Source organism: Lactuca saligna, chromosome 5 (genome assembly GCF_052625555.1).
Source record: "Lactuca saligna cultivar CGN05327 chromosome 5, ASM5262555v1, whole genome shotgun sequence".
Taxonomy (NCBI): domain Eukaryota; kingdom Viridiplantae; phylum Streptophyta; class Magnoliopsida; order Asterales; family Asteraceae; genus Lactuca; species Lactuca saligna.
Window position 1 is genome coordinate 225604669 of NC_136421.1, and position 12408 is coordinate 225617076.

The 12408-nt window shown below is 36.5% G+C and overlaps 2 protein-coding genes across 6 annotated transcripts; one reads left to right on the forward strand and one right to left on the reverse strand.

The window, feature by feature from the left end:
* Positions 1–1615: 1615 nt before the first annotated feature.
* On the forward strand, positions 1616–11731 carry LOC145045562 (protein FLX-like 3). 4 transcript variants are annotated; one of them, XR_013681849.1, is made up of 11 exons: positions 1616–1919; positions 2526–3054; positions 3145–3290; positions 3461–3540; positions 3632–3782; positions 4589–4930; positions 6841–6916; positions 7570–7694; positions 8988–9078; positions 9209–9263; positions 11337–11731. XR_013681849.1 is itself a non-coding variant. In XM_078993883.1 (5 exons), exons 2-5 carry the CDS (start codon positions 2537–2539, stop codon positions 3713–3715), a joined length of 828 nt encoding a protein of 275 aa, XP_078850009.1. In that variant the 5' UTR covers positions 1617–1919; positions 2526–2536; the 3' UTR covers positions 3716–3952. The 4 variants fall into 4 exon arrangements, 1 of the variants encoding a protein (XP_078850009.1); XR_013681850.1 differs by lacking the exon at positions 4589–4930 and having other exon boundaries at positions 1617–1919; positions 9369–11731; XR_013681848.1 differs by lacking the exon at positions 4589–4930 and having other exon boundaries at positions 1617–1919.
* On the reverse strand, positions 9082–12077 carry PLDEPSILON (phospholipase D alpha 4). Of its 2 annotated transcripts, XM_078993882.1 has the most exons (4): positions 11950–12077; positions 11334–11885; positions 9773–10952; positions 9082–9680 (listed from the first exon to the last, which is right to left on the reverse strand). In XM_078993882.1, exons 1-4 carry the CDS (start codon positions 12034–12036, stop codon positions 9244–9246), a joined length of 2256 nt encoding a protein of 751 aa, XP_078850008.1. In that variant the 5' UTR covers positions 12037–12077; the 3' UTR covers positions 9082–9243. The 2 variants fall into 2 exon arrangements, with proteins under 2 accessions (XP_078850008.1, XP_078850007.1); XM_078993881.1 differs by having other exon boundaries at positions 11334–12011.
* Between the last annotated feature and the right edge of the window lie 331 nt (positions 12078–12408).

The following is a 12408-nucleotide window of genomic DNA, read 5'->3' on the forward strand; positions in this document are numbered from 1 at the left end:
AGTTCTGAAAGTCGTTTTCGGTAATGGCCCAAAGGTCTGCGATCATTTTCAAATAGTCCATAATTCTAAGTCCATGTCCCTCCGTAATGGCCCAAAGGTCATTCCTTCACTAATGGGCCTATCAGCAAAGTCCAATTCTATATTGGGCCTTGGGCCACAAGGCCTAATAGGCCCAAGCATACCAACATTGGCCCAAAGATAAATTCAGGCCCAAACACCAACAAGTCTAGTCCCAAAACCATTAGGGACCAATGGTATGAAGTCCACCAAGGCCCAACGCTACCTAAGAGCGTACGCCCAACGTACCTCTTCTATACGCTTAGCGTACTAGGCTAAGGGGTTGTACACGCAATGTACAACATAGTACGCCCTGCGTACAAACCGCTCATGCACAAAAGTCATTATGTGCTTAATGCATGCAGGCTCTACACTTAAATTCTAAATCGTGGTCGATTTAATGGTCTTAAGGCATAAAATTGGCAACTTTATGCCTTTGCATGCTATATAATATCCCAACAACTCAATCTACCTCATCAAGACCTTTCCAAATGTCTTAACTCATGCTTGGAGCCATAAAAGACATCAAGTTTGCATTTTTATACTATAACACGAGTCCAAGAGTCTCAGATCTAACCTTCCTAACCTATGGTGTTGCCCAAACTCTCAATAGATGATTTATGGACTCAAAAGTGAACTTTAGAAAACCCTAACTCAACAACAAGGAAGATAGACAAGATGCAAGCTTTTTACCTTCAAAAGCTCTCCAAAATGCTCTAGATGCAGGATCCAAAGGCTCTTTCCTTGATAAAGACTTGAACACCACCTTCTTCTTCTTGTACACCCTCTAGAAAGTCCACCAAACACACCTTTAAGCTCAAATCTCACACTTCCTTTCAAATATAGGGTTTAAGGACGAAATGAGGCTATGGAGGCTGATTAGGGTTTGGTCCAAATGATATAAGGTTGTTTAAATAGCGTGCAAGTCATGAAATATGGTTTTTGGTCTCTGGCCTCGTACGCCCCACGTACATGCTCGTACGCCCGACGTACGAGCCTTAGCTCCGCGATGCATGCTCAAGCGTACGCATATGTACGCCCAATGAAGATCCTCATTTAAAAAAAAAAAACATCAAGGGCTAAAATGGAATACCTGGATTGGAGTGTTCCATGGTTCACCCATTTAATTAATTAAATTATTTGAATGATCAAAATATGTTAACATAAATAAAAGGTGTTTTAAAAGAAGCTGGAACCAAATAAACAAAGTTTGAGAAGAAAGATACAAAACAAAAGAAAAGACATAATAAGGTAATCAAAACTACATCTTACTAAGGATAAAGCCTACAACTTCTGATTAGAAGAAACCATTCCCTCAATTCTTATCATTTTCTACATATCTCATATAGGGGCAAAATTGTTAAATCCTATCAAAACTAGCACCAAATGTTTTCTCCAACTTGTGGAAATCCACATAAGGTCTCGGTTAAATACTAATACTCCAATTTCGACTCATGATCTAACCCACCCACTGTTTTTATTGCATCTCCCCTATCACTGATCATAAAGGGACAACCGATGTAACCCACACCTCTTCAGAACCACACAACCCATCAAGATCCTACATTGAAGACCTTAATATCCTTGTTCCACCACCGCAACAAACAATTTTGTGAATATATACAAGATGAGGTTAACATCAAACCCATTAAATTAAATAGGTCAACAGTCATTATCTAAGCCAAATACTCAACAAAACGATATCGTACGGAATCATAACAAAACTTCCATAATTCCGTTACCCTATTGGGATTGGGGACGTTCCGTCATGAACCACACTCAGGTGTCCAGGTTTCTCCTTAACAAGCAAAGAACGTGAACAATATTTGCAGAACCTACTCGTTCTCCTTTATATAATCAAGGTTTGATTACGTAATTTTATCCATTTGATTAATGTATTTTGTTTCTACATAATAATTCCCCCTATTTTACCAAAATATGTGTTGTTTTCGTTAATACTAGGGTTTTAATCAAATATTTTTTGCAGTTCTTTGTCCCATTAATGTTTTGTTGCTCATAGTTTCGAAGAAAATTGTATTCGTGTACTGTTAATGGAACTTGTGCGGAGATGAAGGTGTTTCTTCTTTTGTCTTGGTTGATTTTAAACGAACGTTTTCATTGCTTTGCGTTTGTAGGAGCAACGAAGGTGCACTGTAGTTATAGATGGATTTGCTTCTGTTTTTGTTCATTGGTTTGCAAAAACAGATAATGAATTTTATTTACAAGTCAAAATATATCTTGGTAGGTAATGAACAATTGAACATAACAAACAATCTGTAACGATGAATTAAAGGCAAGTGAGACTGGAAGAGTAGTCCTTAAGAACACAATTGAGGAATTCAAACAGGGGACGTGTCTTACTAAGTTATTGAGAAATCACATCATCTTTGTACACTTGTAGCTTTACAAATGACATGTTTTGTGTAGTTGTCATTCTCCTTGATCAAATGTTTTTATACTTCCATTAGGGCCATCTTAAATGTCAGGGAGAAAGCGTTATCCTCGTGGGCCCTATGACAACCGGCATGGGCATCTCCGAGGAGTGCCTCCATCACGGGGCCCTATGCCACGTCATCCTGCCATGTTGGAGGAGGAACTTGAAATGCAACATCATGAAATCCGCAGACTTTTGGGTGAAAATAGGCGCTTAGCTGAAGATCGAATTGCTCTGCAGCAAGAGTTGGGTGATGCCAAAGAGGAACTCAGGCGAATGAATATTGCAATTTCTGATATTCAAGAAGACAATGAAATACACTCAAGGCAGCTTATTGAAAAAAACTTGAAACTAGAAGCTGATTTACTTGCCACTGAACCTATAAAAAACGAGGCTTCACAACTCCATGTGGAAATTGAGAGGCTAAATTCATTAATACATGATTTATCTAGGCAAGTTCAGATTCTCAAGAAAGACCTTGCAAAATTTCAAGCTGATAACAAGCATCTTCCGGGTTTAAGAGCAGAGCATGAGGGACTTCACAATGAGCTTATGCATTTTAGGTTTTTAACTTTTGGATCCCCTCTTATCTTTGAAGATTAAGTGCTAAATGAATAGAGTTTTTTGAGGTAAAGCTGTTGCATATTCTGTAGAGCTGCAATTGATTATGAGAAGAAAGGAGGTATAGAGATGATGGAACAGAGACAAGCTATGGAGAAGAATTTGGTTTCCATGGCACGTGAAGTTGAAAAGCTTCGTGCAGAACTTTCAAATACTGATGTTGGATCATGGGGTGCTGGTATTTACCATTATACCATTATCTTCATATTTGGTTAAAGCTACATCCTTCTTTTGCTAACTTTTTAGCAGCCTACTTTAAAGTTTAAACCATAGCCAATACCCATTTAACTTCTTGTTTTTTCTACTTTCTACTTTTTGAATATGGATTTTTGATACATGATTATTTAGGTGGGTCATATGGGATGAAATTTGGCAGTTCAGATGGTCATTTTCCTCCTCCTTATGGGGATGGATATGGGGTTCACCTGGTATTGCTTGCAATATTGCTCAAAATTACACTTATGCCACTGGAAAATTTACTTGAAATTTCTTTATTGAAGTGTCTCCATTGTTCCTTAGGGTGCTGGGGACAAGGGTCCGTTGTATGGCTCAAGTTCTGCTTCAAGGGCTGGGCTCGAGAAATCTTGCATGACACGTCATTGAAAAGAGGATGGTTTGTGTTCCCGTTTGAAGAAAGACATATTTTCTTCTACATTATGGGTCCTCCTAGGTTTGCATTTAAATAAGTATTCCTTTGATTTGAACTCATTGGCTATATTATGGTCTATGGAGACAACGATCCTCATGTTACACAATTTAGACGTAGTGTTAAATCACCACAATTTGGATTTTTAACCATTAATTGTAATGTTTACAGCATACTGTTTCGTTTTTCTTGCTTCTTTATTTATTAAGACCACATACTCATTAACTTATATATGACCGCATCCTTAAAGCAACAGAATGCTTCATCACTTCAGATTGGCATATAGAAAGACAATTGGAGGATTGTATGGACCCCAAACCTGTAGGTCTATTACTATCAAGCTCTTAAAATTACATGCTCTGAAGAAATAGTTTATGCTAAGTTGGGAGTATAGTATTACAGAGAGTAAAACTTAAATGTCTAGTTCTTGATGAAATGATTGTAGCAGCTTGCTGTATGACTTCATATTTGCATCTCAAACACTTTGTGTCCTCTATACATACAATGTTCTCTCAAAATCTGTTGAGAGTAGTGGTATAGACTTTAGAGGGAAGATGGAACTCAGCTACATAGAAGGTCAGAAGCATTTGCCACACAAGTGCTTGAGGACTTGGAGCTCTTAGAGATTATCACTGATGTTGTATATTTCTAAATTCAGACATTGGATGCAGTTACATCAAGATCAAGTCATAGAAAGCTATTGAGCTTTTTTTTAAAGAGATTTATAGTATGGGAGACGTATCTGAGATTTTGTTAGCCAACAGTATTATATCACTAGGTTCTTGAGCTTTGTTGGTTTATCCTACAAATTGTTCATGTTTTTGTATCAGTGCACTGTCCACCATTCTTAATGGAGAAATTGATAACTAGTTTATAAGGAAAGATTTTGGAAAAGTGAAGAGGAAAATCAGGGAGGTGTCCTTAACATTGTGAAGATTGTTTATAAAGACTGAAGAGTTCGATTTCTCCTGGTGATTTGCTGCAGCACTTTGGGCAAACATTATGCAGTCTCGTGTATCTTGTTTTGGTGCGACTTTTGCTGTTTCATTTCTTCATCTAATAATGTTGTGATATAGCCACAAAGACCAGATGTTCATTTTGCATTGTCGGCTAGCTTGAAGGAAGGTTGACATGGCGTGTGATGTGGAGCTGGGTTCACAATGTACTTTATGGTAGGCAAATTTTCTGACTCTGGGAAAAATTGGTTTCTATCATGTGAACATATATCTTGACCTACAGCTATGTTATTAAACGTTTACACTAGGCGTTTGTTTATTATTAGAACTCAGACCCATAGCTCGATGTGTCTCTTTGGAAAGTTAATTTGAACTCTTTAGGGTAGATTTTGAGGTTATATACACTTCCTTTTGGTTTTCATATTGATAGAAATGTTTTTAATTCTTATTATCCAACTTCAGTTTCTCTATCCAATATCCATACCGTTTCAACTCTCTAGGTGTTGGGGTTTCTCAAAGAGAGCGGTGGTGGAGATTCAATTTTGCATCCGGCTGCAAATGCTTTTGGGTTCCACCTGTCGGTTTATTATAAGAAGAACAAAATTGGGATTGTCAGTGGAGTTATTTCTAAGAATGAATATAAGGTGTCCTTTTCAAGGTGAAGTTGACAATTGCTGCAATCTCATAAAGATTTCACCTTTGAGTAGTTACCAGGAACAGTGGACCAAATACATGACCAGTTTTTCATCTTAAGGAAACTTAAAAACTTAACTATCTCATTGGGTATGAGACACGAGACTTTGAGCAATTACCATAAGGGCAGGTATAGGTATAGTGGACCTAATAAGTTTATAGGCCCGTATGGTTATGTCTTTTGTTCGCATTATTTGTAACAAATATGGAGTTTAAAGTAAGAACTTTCACTTGGCTGTTAAACTATGGGAGAGAGTGATGGAGGTGAGGTTGCAACATGAAACAACTGTATCTGAAAATCAATGTAGCTTTATGCTGGGAAGGTCGACGATTGGTGCAATCCACCTCCTGTGAAGCCTTTTGAAGAAACATAAAGGAAGAAATAGAGATCTCCATATAGTGTCCATCGGCCTGGAGAAGGTGTATGATAGGCTGATAGCGTACAACGGGAGACGATTTGGAGGAGTTGGTTACCCGCAATATGTACTGCCGGTTTACAACCTATGAACTGCAGTTGGAGACTTTCCATGTGGAAATTGGTACATTAAGAATCTTTGCTTTGATTATGAGACAAGTTTCTCAATGGCGTATGCTTTTTTTTTTTTTCGCTGACATTGTTTTGGTGGTAGAAACTAGGATCGAGGTTATATACCTGGGGCTGACGATGTTGAACGAAAACGGGTTTACAAATCAGCTTAGGTAAGATAAGACATTAAGATGGAATATCATATCTATGGCGTGAATTCAATGTGGAGCAATATGATGAAGGCGTGGAAGTATGATCTATTGGTGAGCAAGTTGTACATCCGAAAGATCGTTTTTTTGTGTTGGGGTGTATGATCTATAAGGAAGGGGTTGTTGAGGATTATGTTACCATTCGCATAAAGGCAAGATGGTTAAAGTGGAGGTAGGCCACAAGAGTTTTGTGTGAGAAGAAGGTCCTTTTGAAATTGAAGAGAAAATTCTACAGGGTGGAGATCAGCCACAAGAGTTGTATGGATCAGAATGTTGGTCAATCAAGGAAGCATCGAGCATGAAAGTCGTGGAAATGTGGATATTTGGTAGAACATTGTTGGACAAAATACTGAACATGAAAAAATCAGATATTTGGCGTTGATCACCAAAAAATTGAGGGACAGAAGATTGTGGTGGTTCATAGATGTCCAAAGGAGATAACTGACAGTTATAGTTGCAAGGAGGAGAGGACGTCTGAGAAGGAAGTTGGAAGATATCTTGTGCTTTTTTACATTTAGCTTTATTGCTAGTATTTGCTATATCCCCTCCCCCTTCCTGTTTTTATTCACTGTTATGGGCTCATGTTTCATTTTCATATGCGGGAGGTCATCTATGGAAATAGTCTCTGTTGTTAAGTATTGTGATAAGGAGGGACTATTCTACCTCATAATATTTGTTCTTTTTATGTTGTTTTGCAGAAGGACTTGCTTCTGGATGTTGGAAATACGTTTCTTAATGATTTTGGATATGATTGTATTTGAAGCACCGAAACAGGTAAAGTCCTGAATCTTGGCTAGTACAATTAACTAAAGAAACCTTAAGGAGAAAGTTAAATTCACACCAAAATTTCAACTTCATCTGTTACACCATTGCTTGGGGGTAGATTCTGATGATTTTCACTTCCCTTTTTGCCCTTTAATCATAGAAGATTGTGAATTAACAGTTAATGGTGTGCTTCTTTGGTCAAATGAGCTCATGGTTTCATGTTTCATTCTTCCTTCTGTGTATTTGACATGTTAAATCAGTTTTGTATTTTGTGATATAATTTTGATTTTTTGTAGCATGCAATTAGCTGAGTATTTAAAATGATAATAATCAGACTTTGATTATTTTTATAATTGAGCAAAAAGATTATTTCTCAATAAATTAGTAAATTTTAATCAAGTCACAAAGAAGTTTTGTTTTCTTTTTTTCTTTTCAAAATTATATTTAAAAGCTCACTGGAAAAATCAAGTCAACATGGAAATTCTGGAAAAAATAAATTATCTGATTATACTTTTATCATCAGTTTTAAAAGTTCTCTCATAAGATTATGTTTCTCATGTAAATAACTGAAGATATGAAGTAGATTGTGAACACTTACCATACTGTTCTCCACTTGATAGTTTTTGTATGATCCAAAATTCTGATGAAATGATATATTTCAGATTCAGATTGGCATGATGCAATCATGTGTTAGAACATCCATCCAAGTAATCCAGCGATTTTGTCTGCTCCAATCCTGCATCAACATTCAACAATTTGAATGTCTTCACGTGCATTTGGCAAATTGGTAATTCAAATTTCCTCTACATTGTTTGCTACATCTTTAGGGCAAACTCTAGAAAGGCCTTATGTGTTTTGGATCAGTAATTGAACAAAGCCCTTAGGTGAAAAAGCCAATCTTAAATTTTTTGTCCCAAATAGCTGTTTTTTAAGCTTTGCTGGTTACTATTGATGACGTGGACAGTGAGTTGGACATAAATGATGACGATTCATTAACATGCGGGGTTTGGGGTGGGGACCATAGTAATAATAATGATTTAAATTTAGATTTAAAAAAAAAAAAAACTTTGTTGGATTCTAATTTTTCAATTTAAGAAGAATTCTCTCTCTCTCTTTTTTTTTTTTTTAGTGTTCGAGCACTACAAAAATTCTAATCAGGGATATTTATGTCATTTTTCAAGATTTTGTGTATATGATCTCCAAGCAAAAGTTCATCTTTATTCCATTCGAGTCATTGAACTTGTAATTGTACATCATAAGTTATGAAACAGTGATCGACAATAATGGATTTGAAGTGTCTTTTCAACAACAAATTAATTATTGTTGGAAAATTTTGTTATCATTTAATGACCTTAACCCATACTAAAATCAACCAAAAAATAACAATATTTTTGATGTTAATTTCTAAAACACAAGTAGTAATCGAAACCTCTTGGTGTGGATCACCATTCTCCTAAAATTTATGGATAATAATATACTACAAGGGTGCTTAAGTATGCAAAAATCTAGAAAATGTTACCTTTATTTGGACTAATTAGCTATTTTAACCAAGTGCATTTGGAATATTGGGTTGCTTTTTCCTACAACTTATGGAGACAATGCTCCTCCTGTGTGGCATGATTGAGTTCTAGTGTTAAATTACCTTAATTTAGATTTTAAAGGCTTTATTTTATTGTTGACAGCACACAGCTTTGTTTTTCTTGCATGTTTATTTTATTAAGACCACATATTCATTCCTTAAAAGCTTACTTGAACAAAATGCTTCATCACTATTATCTTATCTGTTGGTGGATTGGAGTTGGCATACAGAAAACCAATTGGAGGATTCTGTTGACACAAAGCCTGTATATTAGCTCTTACAATTAAAGCCTCTAAATTCTAAAGAATAGTGTATGTTGAGTTGGGAAGTATAGTATCATAGGTGATAAAACTTAGAAGTCTAGCTCTTGATAAAATGATCCTATTCAAAATAACATCATAGAGATTTTTGATCTAACTCAATGCAATGTTTATTAACTATCAAGTATTTTGTTTGAAACTATGCCTGATGATATTTGTTATTCTTTCTGTTGTTTTGCAGACGGATTTGATTCTTCTTCAAATATATATTAAAAAACTTGCTCTAAAACTAAAAGTATTTGAAGGTTGTCTCAAGTTTTCACATTAAAGAGGCATGTTCAATTTCCTCTCTTTTATTCATCAATTTTCAAGTTCTATCATAAGATCAGATTTCTCACGTATTTACATGTGTTCCTCTGTTGAGGCCTGATTAGAAACAATCTTCTGATGCTATATGTACAGAATCTATTAACACATGAAGTGAAGGGCGTTTTCGTCTACGTCGTAAATATTGGAGGTAAAACTTTCGATCTTCTCCCTTTTACTTGTGCTTTTGTGTCAGGAAAGCAGCCACCAGAATCCACATAATCCTCAACCTCACCCTCACGTGTTATACTCACAGGGTAACCAACTAGATGAGCACCCTCCATATCTATAACCTCATCCCCTGAATAAATCTCCCACATTTGCTCCCCAAACAAACGCATCATCACCACACATTCCAAACTTTCAGGATCCTGAAAAACTTGTTCAACTCTTCCCGTATGCTCATACCACAATGACATTCGGTAACCATGAACATCTCTTTTATCTGTCTTCTCTACATTCTCATCTTTTGATTGATAACATCCCACTGCAATCTCCGTGTCTCGTGTCCCATCCATGGATCGTTGGTTTATATTTGCAGATCCTATCAACATGTAACTATCATCCACTAAAAAAGTACAACAACAAAAGATTCTCATTAGCTTTATCCTTTATGACTATGAATCGATGAAACGTATTGATAAAATTAAGGTTACCTACCTATCATGAGTTTTGAATGTACATAAACCATGAACCTCCTATGTTTTTGAGCATTCCAATACTGTGTCCCGTGATGCGGGGAATAACGTGGGACATACTCTCCTTCCTTTTCCACTTCCCTATTACCAAGACAAAAGAAATTCAAGTAATCTTTCGGATGATACCCCTCACCACTATCCCTAATCGCGTCCCCAATCAAACCATACATCATCTTCATAGTCTCCCTTGTCCAATACAATATGTCTTGCACCGGTTCACTCTCCGGTACACCTTCCGGCCACATAGGTATCAAAATATACACTGCAAACCTCTCTTTCGCTTTAATCTTGCTCACCACCTTAAGTGCAATCTCAATCGGAATCAAATTCCTACACCCCGAATGTCGATCTTTCTCTTTCTCCCACAAATCACATCCCCCAATGAAATACTGATTCTCGATGTATATAAACCTCTCTGCTCGCCTAATCGCCTCCACATACGCGTCGTGTATGCTTCGTTCGATTGTAAAATTCTTCGCCACGTGGCAAACCGACACGTGGTCGATCGATCTAAACACTTGAACATTCCAATTCCTTTCGGTTATGGTAACCGACTCACGTCCCAAATCGGTTATTTTGTTAACCGGGACTAACAACGAAGGATCAAAATGTTTCACCCAACGTTGCTCGAAGTTACGCATGATGTCCCACGCTGCTTCACCGATAATACACGCGTGTGCATCGTGCCATGGCTCTCGTGGGCCCCCTCGGTCAACCTGTGCTCCGGATATACTCGTTTGGTAGAAATCCGTATTTGATTTTTGAAAAATCGAATGTTTTTCGGTATCGTATCGGCCATCGCAAAGATCGATTCCGCCTATAAAACTAGTTATTTCTCGTTTGCTTGAAGATGAGTGCCCACGCGTGTCCATTGTTATGGTTTTTTGATGATGTGTGAATAATGTTGGGAAGTTGTGGGCTAACCTAGGGCACAATTTGCATACCACTTTTGTGTTTTTGAAATAGGCGAAAGCGTCTTCGTCGTGGGTCCCCATTACTCCTTTGTTTTTTATAAATGGTAATGAAGTTTCGTCATCCCAAATCATGATCCTTACAGATACACCTTCTTCTGCTTTTCTTTTCAATATTTCACCTAATGATACTCCTTTTGCGTGTGGGATTTCCGTTTCGGAATCCCTAACCTGCATGATGTATAAATTTTCAATCTTTTTGTTAAAGGAACATTGTCAGGAATAGCAACGTATTTTCCTCAATGTACTTTATTTTTTACCTATAATAGCAACATACTATATTATTATACCCATAATAGCAAAGTACTTACATTGCTACCACTATGATCGATGTACTTCATCTGTTACATATTACTCTTGTCATAAAGAAATTCAAATATGTTGCTATTATGTGTAAGGAATTGTAAATACGTTGCTATTATGTGTAAAAAAATAAGTACGCCTATTATTGGTAAAAAATGTTAGTACGTTGCTATACTGATAAAAATAAAGTACATTGCGTATATTGGTAAAAAAAAAGTAAACTACGTTGCAATTTTTTCTTTTGCTTACCAGAATCATCTTAGGATTGAAAGACCACCCGGCGATATAAATCAAATATTTTGCATTTTCAATGGCTACAAAAACATCCTCCCAGAGTTTTCTTGGGGACCCACATGGTGGTTTGAAAGTAGGATGATGATGAGAGTCTTGATACAGGGTAACACCACATCTACCCCTCAGTGGAAATGTTGCATCTTTTACCCCATGAAATACATTTTTATCGATTATTTTTCGCCAATTTGGTTCAAGATATGCGGGTTTGAACCATAACATGAGTCTAAGATCTAATTCCGGATTTGGCTTCCCGTTTTCCATGCAAACTGGAAACAAACCATCGATTAGGCTTGACTCTTGTAACAATCGATCGGCTTGAATGTTGACTTTTCCAAGAATTGAGCATTTTGTCTTGAGGGTGATTGTGATTATTGCGTTTATTGAATGAGCACAAAGAACACGTATTGTTTGGTTCCAAATTCGGCTACTCTCGTGACGTGTTGATGCTATTTTTTGATGATTTATCTTGATGGTAACGTATGTCGGTTTTCCAGCTGGATTTATGCACTGTAAAAAAACACAGTTAAAAAAAAACGTAATGATGATAAAAAGGATAATAATGTATTCGTACATTAAGTAGAAATGGTGGTGAATAAGGTGTAGCGTGGAAGATGGTGGCTTCGAGTGTCCCATGAAGGAATTTTGGTTTTCCCTCCATTGAGTTGTTGCTGAATTGGTTTATAATGGAACTGATCTTTATAGAAAATTGGTAAAGTGGATATGTTATTGTTATAAAAATAAAAGATATGAAAGAAATTTTCAAAGCAATGATGAATTTTGAGTGGATGTACAGTTTTGGAAAACTTGTGGAAGTCTGTAGTTTAAATCTTAGAGGCAACCTTCATGCCTAATAGCGTAGCTTTCCCTTCAAGTTCAGGTTCTTAGAGCGTTTACTTATTAGTTATAATCACACCACTAGGACACGACACAAGTGTAAACAAATGAAATATACGAAAAAAAATTTCGTTGGATTTTCGGTTTATATATAGAAAATAAAGACATATATGGTCAGAACCAAATAAAATTACAA

Excerpts from the sequence above, each read along its gene's own strand:
- LOC145045562 (XM_078993883.1), top strand. The coding sequence starts at position 2,537 with ATGTCAGGGAGAAAGCGTTATCCTCGTGGGCCCTATGACAACCGGCAT. Across the intron at positions 3,291-3,460 it reads TGTTGGATCATGGGGTGCTG|GTGGGTCATATGGGATGAAA; the intron begins GTATTTACCATT and ends ATGATTATTTAG. Across the intron at positions 3,541-3,631 it reads ATGGATATGGGGTTCACCTG|GGTGCTGGGGACAAGGGTCC; the intron begins GTATTGCTTGCA and ends ATTGTTCCTTAG.
- PLDEPSILON (XM_078993881.1), bottom strand. The coding sequence starts at position 12,011 with ATGGGACACTCGAAGCCACCATCTTCCACGCTACACCTTATTCACCAC. Across the intron at positions 10,953-11,333 it reads TCAATCCTAAGATGATTCTG|GTTAGGGATTCCGAAACGGA; the intron begins GTAAGCAAAAGA and ends TACATCATGCAG. Across the intron at positions 9,681-9,772 it reads ACATTCAAAACTCATGATAG|TGGATGATAGTTACATGTTG; the intron begins GTAGGTAACCTT and ends GTACTTTTTTAG.